Here is an 18,803-nt window from a genome sequence, read left to right as displayed (position 1 = left end):
TTAGTAGGTTTGCACAGACTCAAAAGGGCATTGTAACTCGGGAACCATTGCTTACCACTACCTTCACCCCTGTATGTAGATCTGCGGATACGTGGCAACATAAGGGGATTGTAAGTATTCAAACACTTCTATGGTATGAGCCGTGGCATAATCAGAAAGGCTATATCACAGCTCTTAAATAATGAGATTGCTGCTATAATTTGTCACCTCACTACATGGCACCAAAGGGACAAGTGGATTTTGTTACAGGACAAGTAGATTTATGAAGTAACCTGCCCCGTGGACAGGTAGATATTTTATTAAATTCCACACACCTGAGACTTGTGTAATGAATGTCTGTTCACCCGTTCGCCTCGAAGGCACGGAAAAAATGGGTGGAACTGATGTCAGCATGCCGACAAGGTCTTCTTATGGCTCGATGACATCACGTGGAGTAACGTGCGGAACTGTTCCATTGTCATGTCCTCGTTGACGTGGGAGAGCTGAGGAGATACGTTTCAGTGGAATGCTACACATTGGGATAGTTCAAAAGGAGATGAATCCACAGACAGATACTGTATCCACCAGAAAAAGCTTTACCGAAGGTAATTTGTTCTTTGTGACCTTTGAGAACAAAGCATGTCACTGCTTTTCACTTTTTTGCAGGATGTTCTATTGCAGGATGTTGTATTCAATTGTGATGTGTATATTGGTCGAACTTTTATTCTGTTTGGAAATTCAGGATCATTTTCTGCAAGGTGTTGATTGTATTTGTATCCATTACTTCTCAGGTCACCATGGTGACGTAGGAGCGCCAATAGCTGATGTTATACTTCCTGGGGCTGCCTACACAGAGAAGTCTGCCACCTATGTCAACACAGAGGGTAGAGCACAGAGGACTATGCTAGCAGTGACCCCCCCTGGCATGGCTAGAGAGGACTGGAGGATCATCCGTGCCATCTCAGAGGTACGTAGGAAGTAACTGCAAATACAGTTTACTGAGAATCAGGCTTCTGAGATATTGCTTAGGGAAGTTAAATGCTGGATCTGTGATGCATTTGGGAAGTAAATGTAGAGCTTGAAGACCAGGGTGCAACTGATGATCTGAAACTCTAGGATATTAAGATCCCATTTCTGCGGCCTGGATCATATAGCAGAAGCCTGAGTTTTCAGCTGATTATCTTAGATTCTAAAAAGCATTTGACCATTCTCCTAAGTGTATAAACCAGCTAGAAATTGATTCCTCTGTAGGTAATTGTGTGATTTACAAGTATTGTTGGTGAGTTTTAAATCATTTTATAACTGAGTATGGGGAAGGTGACTGCTACTGAATTCACAGAAGGTGAAAATATCACCTGAAGCAGGTCATCCCTGAATAGATTCTAGATCATGAAGTAGACCTGACAAAGCAACAAATATGTTGATGAATGTGTGCATGTAGTGTTGGAAACAAGTTGGGTTTAAGCCTTCTAGCCTTTTCCTAAAAATATTTAGTGACAATAATTATTACTTAAATGTATACCTCTTCCTGAAAATATGTCACATCTGCAGTCTTCCGGTACACGGAATGAGGAGCCTGGGATAGATGCACCCGTCTGATAACCCAAGGCAGCTCCCTCAGAATGATCCCTGATTGACTTTCATTGCCCATGTAACGCCGTGGAGACACAATTTCTAGTTTGTTTATAGTCTATACAATCCCTCATTCTACGCGACTGAGTGTCCCACGTGATTGATCCACCTTGTTTGTTCTCGCACCACGGATATTACTTGCAGAGAGAATTCTCGAACCACCACCACCATATTATTTAATCGTCCAGGGCTCTGTCTGGTCGGAATTATCACCGACGGAGCGACTCTCCCAACGATACTTCATTTTTTCATAGCCCTGAGGAGTCGCGGTAAGACTGTCCCTTACGCAACGAAACACGTGTCGGCTGGTTCTCTTGAACATTAAAGACACCTTTTCCAACGACTGATTCCAAGAAAACCATTGTTTAATTTGTTTGCTAATGAAAGGCTTTGTCTCCATTGTCTCAAATGTCTACATTGACACTACTGTTTAATAATTAGAGTGTGCATAGGTTTTTGTCTTGTACTATATGCTGTGTTAGCCTGGGCTGACACTACACTGGGGGGTTATAGGGCTCATCCCCTCATCCTTTTTGCACCTCACATTTTACTAAAAATCGCCTAATATCTTTGCGTCAGCACTTAGCTGTTTGGCCTTTTCTTGAACCTGACTAAAAACCCTTTTCTCAGACCCTGGTCATTTGTCTCCTCTCCGTCAGAAAGTCTTGGCCTTCCTGGCCAAGGGGGCCATCGAGTGCGTTCCCGGTCAGGAAGTAGGGAGTGGTTGTTATTCCCACTACTTTCTGGTCCCCAAGTAGGACAAGGGGGCATGCGCCCCAGCTTGGACCTCCGGGACATCAATCGCTTCCTTCGGAAGGAGAAGTTCAAGATGCTAACTCTGGCTCAGGTCCTGGATGCTTTGGATCTTGGAGACTGGATGGTGGCGTTGGTCTTGCAGGACGCATATTTTCATATCCCCGTCCTGCCGGCCCAACGGCGTTACCTGCGGTTCACGCTGGGCCAAGAGCATTTTCAGTTTACAGTGCTCCCCTTCGCCCTTACCAGTGCCCCTCGGGTGTTCACGAAGGTGATAGCGGTGGTCGCAGCTCATCTGCACAGGTTAGAGGTGTCAGTCTTCCCCTACCTCGACGACTGGCTGTTGAAGGCGGGCTCGCCCCACGCAGTTGTCACCCACCTCCAGACTACGGCCGACCTCCTGCGTCTGCTGGGGTTCTCCATCAACGTGCGGAATACGCACCTGAGTCCCTTTCAGAAGCTCCTTTTCATCGGAGCAGTTCTGGATTCGAAGCTGTTTCGGGTTTATCCTCCAGAGCAGGGAGTCCGGGATATTCAGGCTATGATTCCGCTCTTTCAGCCTCTAACCCGGTTTTCAGTCATGTTGACCCTCCGGCTTCTGGGCCTGATGGCCTCCTTCATCCTGCTGGTGACGCATGCCAGATGGCATATGCAGGCGCTGCAGTGGGCCCTGAAGTTTCAGTGGGCACAGCATCAGGGCAACCTGTCAGATCACGTCCAGATCTCGGAGGGCGCTACACGACAGTTGCAGTGGTGGCTCACGAATCCCGATTGGGTCAGTGGCAGTTCCTTCTCCCTTCCTCAACTGGAGCACACAGTGGTGACGGATGCGTCCCTCCTGGAATGGGGAGGCCACATGGGAGAGGCAGAGATCAGAGGCCTCTGGTCTCAGGCGGAGTCCCAGCTCCATATCAACCTTCTGGAGCTGCGGGCGATCTGGCTTGCACTGAAGGCATTCCTTCCCTCTGACCGGGGAAATGTAGTGCAGGTGTTCACGGACAACACCACCGCCATGTGGTATTGCAACAAACAGGGCGGGGTGGGGTCGTTGACCCTATGTCAGAAGGCTCTGCGCCTCTGGGCATGGCTAGAACATCAATGCATTACATTGGTGGTTCAACACCTGGAAGATTCTCTGAAAGACAGGGCAGACGAGGTCAGCCGGCGGTGCATGGTGGATCACAAATGACATCTGAACTCGTGGCGCAAGGTCTCTTTCTGCAGTGGGGAGAGATCTATTCGCCACCGAAGAGAACGCGCAATGTCCTCAGTTCTGCTCGTTGGAATTTCCAAGGAGGCACTCACTCGGAGACGCTTTTCGTCGCAAGTGGAGCTACGGTCTATTGTGCGCCTTTCTGCCTATACCACTTCTGCCCAGAGTGCTGAAGAAAATCAGGCGTGACCGGGCTCAAGTCATTCTTTTGGCTCCAGACTGGGCTAGAAGAGTATGGTTTCCCGAGCTACTCAGTATGAGCAACAATCCTCCGATCCGTCTGCCTCTTCTGTCTTCTGAGGTTTTTCTGTTGCAGCAGCAGGGGACGGTCCTCCACCCGAACCTGTCCAGCCTCCACCTCCATGCTTGGAGATTGAGCGGCGACAGTTGACACCTTTCGATCTTCCTCCCAATGTCTGTGATGTTATTCTGGCAGCCAGGCGTCCCTTCACCAAAACGGTATACGCCTGCAGGTGTAACAGATTTGTAGCATGGTGCGTAACAAAGGCTGTGGATCCCCTTTCTGCCCCTCTTTCTGAGGTTCTTCTGTTCCTTCTCTCTCTGGCCCTGAAGGGCACTGCTCTGGGCACTATCAAAGGTTATCTTTCGGCCATCTCCACCTTTCTACGGCTTCCAGATCGACCTTCTCTTTTGAAGACCCCAGTTGTTCACCGTTTTCTTAAGGGCATTACGCATACATTTCCACACGTACCCTTCATAATGCCTCAGTTGGACTTAAATCTTGTCTTGACTTTTCTGATGGGCGCTCCCTTTGAGCCCTTTCATAACTGTGCCTTCCGTCTTCTCACTCTAAAGACGGCTTTCCTGGTTGGTATTACCTCTGCCAGAAGAGTGAGTGAGCTCCAGACCATTTCTTCCAAACCTCCTTTCCATTGTGTTCATCCGAATAAGGTGGTTTTGAGGACCCGTCCTTCTTTTTTGCCAAAGGTTGTCACACCCTTCCATATTGGGCAGACCATCACTTAGCCCACCTTCCGCCTCCGCATCCTCCAAGGGAAGAGAAGAGACTCCACCGCCTGGATCCAAAACGTGCGCTCGCATTCTATCTGCAGCGTACACAGCAATTCCGGGTGGATGATCCGCTTTTTGTTGGTTACGTGGGCGCCAAAAAAGGTCGTGCTGTGCACAAATGGACCAACTCCCGGTGGGTCGTACTGTGCATCAAAGCATGTTACTCCTTGGCCAAGAAGGAGCCTCCTGTGGGGCTGCGTGCCCATTCGACCAGACCGACTGCAGCCACTACTGCCTTGGGACGCAGCGTTCCCTTGCAGGACATTTGTCAGGCAGCTACTTGGGCCTCGCTGCACACGTTTACCAAGCACTACTGCCTTGACAGTCCGGTCCGGAGAGACGGCTTCTTTGGCCGTTCTGTGCTCCGTGACTTTTTGGTGTAATCTTATTCGCGGACCCTCCGCAATGGTTGGTATTGCTGGGGTATCTATTCTAAGGTAAGGAATCTATCACTAACGTGTCTCTTTCAGTTGCACAAGTTACTACTTGTGTAATGATATATCTGTGAGAAGCATTAGTTAGTGATAGATTCCTTACCGCCCCACCCATCCTACCCGTTCTGCAAACTGATTACTAGGGTTAAGGTCATCCCCTTTTAGGGCCCTAGTTTTATGCACCACTGGTCAGTATCTTGCATGGCTCTGCGTTTCGGTGCGGAATGTCGCGTACAGAACTGACGTCCGCGCGCATGGGTGGCGCCTAAGTAGTCTTACGACGCCAGTGACGGACGCGGAGCCGCACGGCACCACCTACCGACACGCATGGGTACTGCTAAGCAGAAAACTTTCAGGATCCAGTCTGATGCCTGGGAAATATTCTAAGGTAAGGAATCTATCACTAACTAATGTCTCTTACAGATATATTCGTTACACAAGTAGTAACTTGTGCATCATGCCGGTTGCTTTATGTGAGTTCAGACATGAAACATTAATATGGTGATATCCTTTCATTGACTCCTCCCACTACGAGGAAATGAGTACAAACACGTATTCACCCTTGTGAGTGTGTAATCAGGAAAACTAAAGAAAACTCAAAACCAATAGAGAAACACCCCCTGTGTCCATAATGATAATTGCAACTATTACCTTGTGATTGGTGTGTTTTATTGCACCATATAAGAACAAATTCCCTATATTTGAAAAAAGGATAGACATTAAGCGATCAGTCCTCAACGTTAAGCAAGAGACCAATACTTTACTAAACTGCACCAAGGCTCACCTGAGAGCTAAATAGTATCCTCTCTAAGCGTCCTAATTCTTATTGTTTATGTATTCAAACAAATGTAGTTTTACTGCTTCTGTTCAAAGAGTGTTACCCAAAGAGTGTTACCCATTATGATTGTATGATGTACACGTTGATGCATTGAATATATCAATGATATATACGTAAGAAAAAATGAAGTTTGTTTAAACAAAACCTGGTTGAATTTGTTTCGTACTCATAATTCTGAATGGCTCAGGAGAGTTTTGGGTTTCAGAACCTAGTGAACTGTGCACAGCACCAGCAAGTTCACCAACTTGTAACAGTTTTTCATTGATTCTACTTGGGTTGACGGCAAGTGTAGTGTTGTAGCACCAATTTATTTTTTTACAAAACTAGAAATAAGTGGAGTGCTCCTCCAGCCCTTTTTATTTTTCTTTAAAAAAAATCATGTAGACATAATTAACAGGTTGAGGAATGATAGTCCTCATTAAATGGATGTAGCTCTGATATGTGGTAGGATCAATAGAAAATATAGAGCAGGTCACGTTGATCCGTGTACCTGCAATAAATGGAGGATAATAAACCAATAATTCTTATACCACAGACTGTGGCATACATAGTATTCATGCAGTGCAGTGTTTAAGTATGGGCACGTGTGGGACATAAAAACATGGACAATTCATGGGGTTCCAGTCTATTTTATATTTTAACATGTACACCATTCAACTAGACTCTAATCAACTATACAGATGGTAAAAACACCTGAATCAACATTGATATATGTTTTAGATCTCTCTTAGATCCTTCAAGCAAGATACATTTGGGTTGAAAACTACAGACCACAGATTCAAGGCACTCCAGACACCATACTGAGTCTATTAGAACCCTGTGGGTCTCATACAATGACAATTTTTGTGAGTCCTCTGTTAAATCGACTTTGGGGCCAATCAATGCCTCTGTAAATCACGTTTTATCCACTTGTAAATCATTTTATTTTTACTCTCCACCATGGACAATGGTATGCACCACCGGGGTATTATGGGAGAATCTTCCGACCAGGGGATTCCACTGTTGGAACTACAAATGTTTTAGAAGTACTGGAATACTACGACCATTGTGCTTTTGCTCTCTCCCTACAGGTCAGACTTGGAACAACATGGTACACACACATTAGGTAGCATGAACTGGCACCGTTCAGTGTGAGGTAGTTTATCCACTATATATTCATAATTTTTTTGTCCTGATGAAGCGCCCCGGATCCTTATGACCAACATTAGCGCGAAACATGTTGACAACAATACTTTTCTTTTAAGGGGTGACCACCACTAGGTCCCACTCTCTAGACAGGAAGTGTAGTTCTCTTACCGGTCTTCACACTTGATGGACTGCCTGGGTTCCTTTGAAACCCAGAGGTAGCCCCAACCTTTAATAGGCTTTTTATCCCTGGAAGGGTATTCCTGTCAATAAAATGTTGTGTTAGGAAATCCCCTTACCAATCTTAACTTCCCACTATAAAACCCCATGTTAGAAAAAATACCCCTTGCTTGCACTAATCTATACGGCAACCAAAGCGACCCTTCGGGCAACCCGTTGGGCAATGATGAAGCATGACATCCTCTAGTCTAGGGGATGTGTGAGGGCAACATAAACAGTCTTGTTGCCTGCCCACTCCCATTACCACAGCAGAGGCACACACTACATTTGTGGGAATCCATGCCTCTCTTACTCTTGAATTTCACCAAGGAACACAAGCCCTTTGATTATCTTTTGTATTTATTACTAGGAGCATGGGCTTCTGGACCTCTTGAACCAGCTCCCTGCCCCAGCCCCTCCCCGAATCCCTTTATTCTCTGAAAGGGTTTCTCGTTTGAAACGGAACAAGTATTTCACCTCCCCTGATTATAGTCTTGTTAGTAACTAGTAGGCTTCTGGCAGAACGTATTCTTCCTTTTGAACTGCTTCCTTGCAGCTTGTAAGAAGTCCAATATGCAGCCTATAGTACATATATAGTTACTAAGAAGCAAAGACCAGCTGTCAAATTTTAAATTCCTGTCAGTACAAGCACGAACAGAAGGCTGGATTTGCAATTATCCTTAAATAACCTGACACCAACATAATTTCCTAAGATCTGCAGAATAGAGTCAAAATGTATCATTGTGATTGTCAAAAGTAATGTTTCGCTTGGAGGTATGTCCTTCAGAACAGTGAATGGCTCCAGTCAAGATTGTTAACGTTTTATGGAAGATGGTCGATCTAGGGCCTAGAACCCTGGCTAAACACATGTAAGGCCTATTTATGCAGTTGGTAGATTCACTGCTCTAATCCGTGAGCCAAGAAATGGTTGCGAGACATCATGCTCAGACGCCCAGGCTAATGTAAAGGACATGGTCATTGATTGCGAGTGCTTCTTTAGTAAGACACAAATATTCCCTTGTTGGCTCTTTACTCATTACTGTCTCTAGTTTTTTATATTGTTCTCATATATTTATGAAGTCCTAAATAGTTACTTGCACAAACAATTTTTTTAATTAAACATAGGTTATCAACCTGAATAAATCTCAAAACAAAAAATAAGACCGGTGTATACTTTTTAAGAACAATATAAATGTATATAGAAAAATTCATTGAGGCTACATAAAATGTAAATCTCATTGACACTTTTGTCAACACCTATTCCAAATCTAAAACAGCATGGACAACGTAGTTCGAAATACCATGAGTATTGTTTTTTTTTTTTTTAAACTCTTTTTATTAACACGTGAAATTGCTGTACATACAAAGAGCATTTATATTGCATCATCAATCCCATATAAAGTTTGAAGCATCTGCATCCTCTAATAAATTATTAGCATGATTAGTAGTGAACAGATTGGTACATTTTATCCCGTCCATAGTGCTCGATATATCTGCCATGCCCTCCAGATTTTCTCCCCTTTCTTGGGGCACCCTCTACTTTTATAAATCGCTAGTTCCGCTTGCCAACACCAGTCCAGGTCACTTTCCCATTCCTCCAATGTCAGGGTGGTAGTCGCCCCCCATTTCTTTGCCACTTTCTGCTTCACAACCACTGCGGCCAGTACTAGCCATTGTTTTACATGCTGTGGCCAGTCATCATTTGCCTTTGTAATCAGGAGAAACCATTCGGGCTCTAATGGAACTTCTATGCCCACTACTTCCGACATTATCTTGGCTATCTTTATCCAGTATTCCAGAAGAATCCTGCATTCCCAAAGCAAATGATAGAAGCACCCCTCAGACCTACAGGCCCTATGATATCTCGTATTTTCACTCCTCCCCATTCTGCATAACACTGACCTAGGGTAGTACACTCTGTGTAATGCTTTCAGCTGTATAAGGCAGAACCTAGCCCGAATTGCCACCTCGCTTGGGCCCTGTAGCCCTTCTACCAATTGCTCATCATCCAAGGTACCAACATTCTTGTTCCCATGCCGCGGCGAGCTTATGGGGTTCGGGGAGTTATTGACTATCTTTTTATAGAATAGGGATATAGTCTTTTCACTTATCTGCTCTGTCAGTATCCTATCTTCTAGTGGTGAGGCCGCTTTTTAGTGTTTCTCCTTCAATAATGTGTTTCCATAGTGCATGTCCTAATTGAGTGCATTTAAGCCATTCCTCTTTTCCCTTCTCATAATCACTTTGCAGCTCCACAAGTGTGATGTATGCTCCTCCTCTTCAGATATCCCCCTAATGTCTCAAGTCCTAGCAACTCCCATTTGGCAAAGCCGTCAAATCTACATACCTCCTTCAGAAGGTCACCCGCCCAGAGTGGCGTCATCCCTGTGAGTTTCTTCTCCCACCCCAGGTACTGCGTGGTGGCCTTCCAATCCCTTATTATTTTTCTAGTATGTTCCCGGGAGCTGTTTATCTATTTGCTTCCTGTAGAGTAATTCCTGCGGGCCTCGTGTTCCCATAGTCCGTCTGTCTACCCTGTATGCTGGTTCTGCCCTGTCTTCAAACATCCAGCCATTCACACTCACCAGCTGTGAGTCACAGTAGTAACTAGGAATGTAGGGCGCTGCCAGGCCACCCTTGAAGACCCCTCTTTGAAGCTTGCTTAGTGCTATACATGAGGCTGTCCTGCTCCACAGTAAGGCCCAAACTTCTGAGTTCACCGTTCGGAAGAAGGAGGGGGCACCTCGTATGGCGGGTTTTGTAGCATATAGAGTAGCCGTGGGAGAGCCATCATTTTAAACCGTGCTGCTCGACCCATCAATGTCAGTGGGAGCGTGCGCCAATGTTTTGCATTGACAATGAGCCTATCAAGCTGTTTCCCAATTCATCCGGTACACTGATTATTCACCAAATATACAATAGATCTGTAAGATGCGGTTGGTTGATTGCTGCGGTTTCTTCACTTATAACAAGATATCTGCATAGAGTGATATTCGGTCTTCTCACTCTTCTCCTACAGGAATCCCCCATATCAACGGAGCCTACCTTACCCATGCCGCATGCAGCTCCATGGCTAATGGGATTGGGCAGAGTGGGCAACCCTGCCTGGTTCCTCTTTACATGGTAAATGTTTGGGACACTGTTGTGTTGACCCTCACACTGGCAAGACGTTGTTTATATAGGAGCTTGACCCAGCAAATAAATTTGGGGCTGAGGCTGCAGTCTTCCAAGACAGCATACAGATGATTCCATTCTACGCTATCAAAAGCCATGCTATCATCAAAAGAAAGAAGGGCCTCCTGTTCCCCGGGGTGTGTCCGGGTTATGTGCAATATCCCGAAGAGCCTGTGCAGGTTCAACCTTGTGCTCCTGTGCGGCATGATTCATGATTGGTCGGGATGGATTACGTCCAACATAGCCTTATATAACTCTACTGGCAGGCCTTTGGGGCCTGCCACTTTCCCCGATTGTAGGGCTTGTGATGCTGCACTAATTTCATCTACCATTAGGTCTTCGTCTAAGCATTCCCTGTCCTCCTCCCTGAGGTGTGTGGCATTGAGACATCCAGCAGAAAAACTCCACAGTCCTCTGCTGTGTGACGGTGTGAGATGTGTAGATCCTTTCATAGTATTTTGTGAATTCCTCTGCTATTTCTGCTTCTGTTTCGTATTTATTCCCTTTCTCACCGTGTTATCCGGGAACCCAGCTGCCCTTCATCTATCTCTTATCTAACCACGTTAATAGTTTATTGGCCTTATCTCCTACTTCATAAAGACGATATTGTGTTGCTCTTGCTAGTGCACTGGCGCTATCTTCTGCTAGGTCTCGAAGTTCTTTTTGTCGAACTCGGAGATGGTGTCTCTCTATATCTTGGGGATCAGTTTCCGCCGCCTGACCCTCAAGCCGGATAATTTCTTTTTCGAGAGTGATGCATTTGATGTGTTTTTCTTTCTTAATGGCGCCTATTCTGGCCTGCGCTCGAACTCTAGTAACCGTTTTAAAAGCCTTCAATAGGGTCACGGCTGAATCCACCGTCCCCAAATTCTCATTAAAATACTGCTCCGCCCCAAAAAGCATTTATTCACTAAAGTCTTCGTCCCTGAAGCACCAATGTTCGATTCTCGGCGACAGTGTGAAGTCCTTCCCTGGGCCTACTAGCTTCACTTCTGGTCAGATATCCCCTTGCTACATGTGCTACCTTTCTAAATTCTCCCAGCCCCAAGACTTGTGTTATTATATAATCCAGCCTTGAGAGGCTGCCCGTCGCTGACGAAAGGTATGTGCATTTCTTTGTGCCAGGGTACTGATGTCTCCCAATATCCCCTAGGCCCAGTGCCTCAAGGGACCCTTTCAACAGACCTCCCTGTTGTGCGGTACCCGTGCCGGTTAGACCCCTACACAACACATCTAGTGCCACCAAAACAACAACATTCATGTGTCCCCCCCCAGGACCAGTCTACCCTCTGGCAATTGTAGTAGTATGGAACCCAGTGTGTCTAGAGCAGTCGACTGTAACTCTGGTGGTGAGTAAACCGAACAGAAATTGATTCTTTCCCCCTCCCACATGCCACTGATTGGTATGTATCTCACAGGTTCGTCCGTCCAAAAGATGTGTTCTACGAACGGGCATGAGCGTTTAATCCGAGTTCCAACCCCCCTGGAGCCAGAGGTGTATCCTGCATGTGCCTTGAGAATGTAACCGTATCTATCTAAAGCCTTACATTGATTACCCTTGAGGTGTCTCCTGTGGGAAATTACATCTGGAGCATGGCGTTTTATAAATTGCAGTACTGTTGATCTTTTCACCTTTCCATTTAGGCCGTTAACATTCCAGGACCATATCTTAATGGAGAACTGGGATTGTCTACAGATCCTCATCTAAATTCATGTTCACTGTGAGGAACTCCCTCTCCAAATGGGTTTTTCTTACTGCTACGCTCCTATTCTCACTCTTCTGGTACAGTTCTAAACTAACATAACTATCTACATATTCCCTTCCCGTCTCCCCCTCCCCCACCCTGTTACCCTGCTTTTAAGATTAAGGAAGACCCAACTCTCCAACCCGCTCAGCGCCTGTCGCCCCTGAACATACATAACCATTCTATCTAATAGATTGAGGGGGTGGTTGGTCCAGCAGGAAAAACAAACAGTTGAATTATAGTCTGACCCTACCTGTCCAAGCCCTACTTCACTTGCTAGTCCCTGTGCATCTTGATTAAGAGTCTCTGCCAAATTGTTCTTTCACGTACCGCCCAAAGTCTTGATAATTCCAAGTGCCATTTCGTGGCTTTCCAAGGCTCGGCCCAGTGTGTACCAGTCTTACCTCCGCTCCGAGCCCCCTCTTCATACATCCGGCGCGGCTCCCGTACTGCCGGGCCGATTAAACTCGATGATGTTGCATGCTGACCTTGCTCGACCGCTGGCTCCCCTCTCCTATTGGTTAATTCAGTTCTTAGACTGGCGTCTCTATCCTGTTTCTTTCCTATGGTGCGCCATCCCTTTAACCACTTCCATGCCTCTTCCGGAGTTACGAAGTGCCAGGACTTTCCTTCTGCTATTACCCGCAGTCTGGTTGGGAAGAACAGCATGTATTTTAGGTCTCTGGACCATAGTTCTTTTTTTACTGTGTCGAAACTCTTTCTTTGTCTCTGCACTTGAAACGTAATGTCAGGGAAGAACCTACTCACCGAGTTTTCATATGGAAGGTCACCTTTCACTCTGGCGGTATGGAGTATCGCTTCTGTGTCGCTGTCATTGAATATTCTGGCGATTATCGTCCGTGGCGGCATTCCTGGTCTGGAAAGAGGTGTTGGCACTCTGAGCCCTTTCTATAGAGAAAAACTTTAATATGCTTAGGGGCTGCTGCTTGTTAACGATAAGGTCTTCCAGGAACAGGTACACGCTCTACCCCTCTGCTCCTTTGGTTAACCCCACTACTCGTATATTGTTTCTTCTCGCTTTCCCGTCCTTGTCTTCCAGCCGCGCTGCCATGTGCGTTGCTTGTTGCGTTCGGGAGAAAACCTGTTCATTTACTCACTTTTGTTTTTGACCGAAGTTAATTGATATTAGTTTCTGCAGTGGCTACTTTTTCATTTAGTTTGGAAAGATCTGTCTAACTAGGGTGAGCTACACTGGAACAGAGTAAAATTTAGGTTCTAGGGAGCCTGTGACGTCCCGTGTTGCTGCTATGATCGTGGTCAGGGATGGCTCCCCCGCCTCCACTTCTTCTATCAGTGTGGGAGGTCTTGTGCCTGCATAATTGTCCATTTTATTAGATTGGATTGGGCCTGCACCTTTGGGCTTCCACCTCTTCCTTGTGGTTGCCGCCCGGCTATTACCTTGGGGAGCCCAAGAGCTGACCTTCGCCGCTCCTTATCGACTGGAGCTCCTCCCTCTCCCAGCAGTGCGTTATCGCCTGTCACTTGTCCCCCAATCTGTGATGGTGATTGGGTGCTCTTTACCTGGAGGAGATTCACCGATCAGAGATTTCTACGATCACTTAGGTCCTTGTCTCATGCTACTGGTGAGACTTGAGTCTTCTCCTCACTCCCGATCAGTTCCCAGTTCCACAAGTGTAGGTCAGTTATTAATTACAGGATATAAGGCACGCTGTGTTCCATCAGGGAGTGGGGTCTCTATCTGGACCTCAACCCTTGTTCTTATCTTTGTGGGGTCCATGTTGCTTATTTTTCTCCTCGTCCCACTTTCTTTGGAAGTCGGTACGCTATAACAAATGACCTCCTGTTACCAGTGCCACCAGCGTCCTCCTTCATGTGGCCTCCGGAGTGCCCAAGGAGCATTCTGGCTAAACCTCTGTTGCCGTCTGCCGCCTCCGCCCAGATTGTGACGCAGGTAGAATTGCCCCCGATAATTGCAGTGGTTAATCCTGAGCAGTGTACCCACAGTCCTTTACGGGCCTTATGCCTGGCTTGTCCCCAGACGGTCTGTCTCGCAATGGCCTGTTTCAAGCTACTTTCCTTCGGGCAGCGTCTTTGCCCAGTTACTTTCCGATCGAGGTCTCTGCTCACAACTCTATCATCAAGCCCCTCTGGTGCTGTCTCTGCTATGCGCGACATGGCCTCTCGCACCAGGCCCCTGAACTTCACTCACTACTGCGGCGATCGGGTGGTGGCCGCTTCCACCCCTCTTTCACCTCTGCTCCATCGCTGCCTATTTCCTCTGTTTTCTCGCAGCCCAACAGGCGCCACGGTCCCAGTGCATTCAGCGACGCTGGCACTTGCACGGCTGCGTATCCCGTGGGCTGCTGCCTCTATCGACGTGGCGCCCATTTCCATTACGGGGCTCCAAGGGCAGTTGGATCAACATCTGGGGGCCGAGGAGGCTCCTCTTCCCTCGTTGCTGCTTTCCCGGAGAGTTAATGCCTCTAGGGAACAGGATAATGTCGGACCTTTACGGGCCATGGACGAGCGCTCCGCTACACTGCGGCCATCTTGGTCCATGACCAAGCCACAGCAAACAGGTGCATACATACCCTAAGTCAAAACAAGGCTCGAACAATTGCCACTTACTTTTCTTTGCGTCTATCAATCTAGTGTGATTATGCGCTCACACTACGACTGCCTTATCTCAGTGCCCAAAAGGAGCTTGGACACGCGGTAAACGAGACGTCCAAGAAGCTTTTCACAGGATCACACTGTGCATTAATTAAATGAGCTGACAGTGCAGTATCTCACAAGCACTGGTCAAACGCACCGCATATACACAACTATGAACACACTCTCGGTCGCACATACTCTCTTCTGTACGCACACCCCTCCATCACCTGGGCACAGTTTCTCACACAGACCAAAAACCAATTTCTCGTGCTCATACGCTCACACGCACCTTTCTCTCACACACACAGCCTCTCCCAGAAGCAAACACCCTCTCTCGTAAACACGCAGTCTCACACCCAGTCTGGCCCCTCTTGTTGTTCCTCTTACATGCACACTGCTGCTCTCTCACTTCAGTCAATCTCAACTCCCTGTCCATTAGCCAATACTCCTTCTCTCTCTGAGATTTATTTATTTATTTATTTTAAGAACTTGTAAAGCGCGACTGTCACCATTACAGGCATCCTGGCGCTAGTAGAATCCAAACCCAGATAGAGACGGAAGCAGTAGAGCAAACCAGTGAAGAGAGGTTAGCCAGGGAAAAGCCAGGTTTTTACCTTTTTCCTAAACTGCAAAAGTTCATTAGTGGCCCTAATCTCGAGGGGGAGAGTGTTCCAGAGTCTGGCGGCAGTCACCTGAAAGGATCTACCACCAGCTCTGACCTTCCTAAATCTAGGAACGACTACCAGTTTAGCATCCGATGAACGAAGGTGTCTGGAGGGAGTGTACCAGACAAACTTGGACCTTAAAGGGGCTGGACCGCATCCGTGGAGAGCCCTGAACACTATACAGAGGGCTTTAAATTGAATCCTCTGTCTAAGAGGAAGCCAATGTAATTTTGCCAGGGCAAAAGGTCCATGAGATCTCCTAGGCAGTCCCAACGCCAATTTCGCCGCCGCAGATTGGACCCTTTGGAGTCTGTCCAGTAGATACTCAGGGGACCCGAGCAGGAGGGCGTTACAGTAGTCCAACCTGCTCAGGATGGTACATCTAACCACTTGTGCACGGGCCTGGGGGGGTAAGAGGGGCAGAACCTTCCTGAGTGAGCGAAGGATGGCAAAACAGCCGGCCGATGTTTTCTGTACGTGAGTGTCCATACTGAGCCAGTGGTTCAGCATGACTCCTAGGTTGCGGACAGAGTCCGCAGGCCGAACGATGGAGCCGGATTCCGGGGGCCAGAAATTGTTGGGAAACGGTCGAGGGATCCTTGTTCCAGCACTGAAGAGCACTTCAGTTTTCCCGGCATTAAACTGAAGCGAGTTTGCCTTTAACCAGCTTGCCGTGGTCCTTAAGCAGTTATGAAGGACCTCCACAGAGATGGACTCCTCTCCTTCCAAGGAGAGGATCATCTGCGTGTCATCGGCATAATTAACAATTCGAATGCCGAATCCTTTAATAAGCGAGACTAGTGGCCTAAGGTAAACATTAAAAAGAATAGGGCTGATGGCAGAGCCCTGAGGCACACCATGCTGGACCGGGGAGAAAGGAGATTGAAAAGGAGGCATTGAAACCGCCTGCTGCCTGTCCTGCAGAAAAGAATGGAACCAGTTCAGAGCCGAGTCTCTCGCCCCTGCCTCAAACAGCCGCCTCAGCAAGATCTTATGATTAACTGTGTCAAAGGCGGCAGACATATCGAGCAGGATCAAAAAAGAAGCCTGATTTCTGTCTGCACGCCTTTGAAGTTCATCCATGACGGTGATGAGAGCAGTCTCGGTCCCATGGGCCGGCCGAAAGCCGAATTGATCCTCGTCAAGAAGGAGAAATTGTTCCAGGTGGGTGGAAAGAGTATTGCTAACCACCCGCTCAACAATCTTGGCGGGAAACGGCAGCAGTGAGATGGGCCGGTAGTTTTTTCAACACTCAGGATCCAACGAAGGTTTTTTTAGCAGGGGGGAGACTAACGCCCGTTTCCAGTGAGCAGGGACGGTGCCAGTCACCAGGGATTGATTGCAGACGAGATGGAGTGAAGGAAAAAGCTCGTCTGCAAATTCCTTCCAGATTTTTGGGGGGACTGGGTCCAAAGGCGAGCCGGAAACAATTCCACTCGCTATGTTAGAGAATTTTTCAAAAGTGAGCGGCAAGAACTTGGGCAAAGATCTATCCAGAGCCAAAGCCGAATTGGGTGCCAGGTTAACCGATGGGACAGGACCAGGTTCCTGGGGGGCGTCACTGTCAAGGGGAATGTCCAAATCTTTAAGAATCAAATCGATTTTTTCTTTAAAAAATATGGCAAGATTGTCACACAGGTCTTGGGAAGGGACAATCACATTCTTGCAGGCATCCGGATTGGTAACGCTGTTTAAGATGTTAAAGATACTCCTGGCATTATTGGTGGTATTACATATCAAAGAGGAGTAGTAGTCCGCTTTAGATTTTTTAATAAGATTTTTATAGACAAGGATCTTAGTTTTCCATATTTCTTTTGAGGATTCATTATAATCACGTCTCCATTTCCTCTCTGTTTGTTTACAATCCAGTTTAGCTGTTTTGAGATCGTCGTTGAACCAAGGAGCAGAACCTCTACCTCTAAAGATGCGATTTTTTAGAGGAGCACTTGAGTCAACGACCGATGAAATACTGGTGTAAAAGGAATTCTAGTTTTCATCCGCACCCTTGTTTACATCAAAAAGCGAATCGAGATGGAACAGTTCGCCAGAAGAGTGTAGTCGTGAAAGCGCTTTCCAATCTCTACATTTGATTTCTCTAGTTGGGGCCGGTACCTTATGTGAATCCAGTTTCTTATATAGGAAGAATTTAACTAAGGAGTGGTCTGTCCAATCCATTGGCAGGGTGTCTCCCATAACCACCAAATCTGGTCCCGCAAAGACCATATCCAAAAGGTGGCCAGCTTTGTGGGTGGCTGTAAACACCAGTTGTGAGAGACCACAGCTGACACAGGTTTGAAAAAGGTTTTCAAGAGCAGAGTCAAGTGTACCATTACGCCAAAGATTAAAGTCCCCAATAATAAGTAACTTTTGATGGGATATGGCGATATTGGTCAGGGTGGTAGTTAACGCTTTGCACAGCTCTCCTCCTCATTCTGGGACTCCCTTCTCATCTGTAACAAGAGGAAAGTGCTGTCAGGTCCCAGTGTTGCAATGAAGGCCTTCCGCTCAAAGATCTGCACGGTGAGTGAGACGGTTGATAGACTGCGGTATGCTATTTAGCATGTGTTGTATATCACCATCCTGGTACCTAAGGAGTATTAACACTTTCCATACAAATGATTCCTTCTAATGCTACAGAGGGTTGCTTATAAGGACTGGGTTCCTTTTTACACATGCAGCTCTTATGGTGGTGCAGATCTTGGCTGGGTGCATTGGAGTAGTGTGTAACAGTGTGATCGCTGCTGACACGGGGGTTAAATGTACCAATACCCCTGATGCATTGGACTAGTGAGCCGTGGTGGTGATCTGCAGAACACAGGGATAAGTGTGTGCAGAGCATTAACAGAACGTCTCTTGTGAGTTGGAGTAGTTAGGCACAAGGGAGTGCAAGGCAGTGGTGTGACGCCAGAGGACTCTGTCTGGCACATGCAGTGTATATGAGTCTAAGGGCCCTGAAGCTGTGCCTAATACACGTGGTGAAGTGTTTTAGCAGTGACAGTGCGCTGGAGAAGACTGTGGCTATGTAAGGTTATCTGGCACAGGGTGACCTGCTTCCCTTGTGATGTTGTCCCAGTGCAGCTGGATAACCACTAAACACCAAGAACCTATCCCACCGGTTCTATAGTCAGCTGTAGAGCAGCATGCACACCACCTGCAGGTGAGGGTAGTGGTGAGGGAGAGAAACAGAACAACCCTACTTTTATTTCTACTGCGATTTATGGAAATAGAAGACGTCTGTCAATGCATTTTATGGTCAAATATCATTATATTGGCTGCCTTCTTTTCTACAGCTATAAAAATGTATGTACATTAATGAAGGACTGACCTTGGCTCCCTCTACTCTGTAATTATAGG

General features: G+C 46.9%; 1 protein-coding gene across 2 annotated transcripts in view; it reads left to right on the top strand.

The window, feature by feature from the left end:
* Window positions 1–18,803, top strand: part of NDUFS1 (NADH:ubiquinone oxidoreductase core subunit S1) — a 657,173-nt gene that overhangs the window by 548,979 nt on the left and 89,391 nt on the right. For both annotated transcript variants that reach the window (XM_086955308.1, XM_086955309.1), the window contains exon 16: window positions 771–946. In XM_086955308.1, coding sequence (XP_086811434.1) covers window positions 771–946 — 176 coding nt within the window. The remainder of the gene's footprint in view (window positions 1–770; window positions 947–18,803) is intronic.

Source organism: Lissotriton vulgaris, chromosome 2_1, assembly GCF_964263255.1.
Source record: "Lissotriton vulgaris chromosome 2_1, aLisVul1.2, whole genome shotgun sequence".
Taxonomy (NCBI): Eukaryota; Metazoa; Chordata; class Amphibia; order Caudata; family Salamandridae; genus Lissotriton; species Lissotriton vulgaris.
The sequence above is the reverse complement of the archived record's forward strand: the minus strand, read 5'-3'. Positions and strand labels throughout refer to the sequence as shown.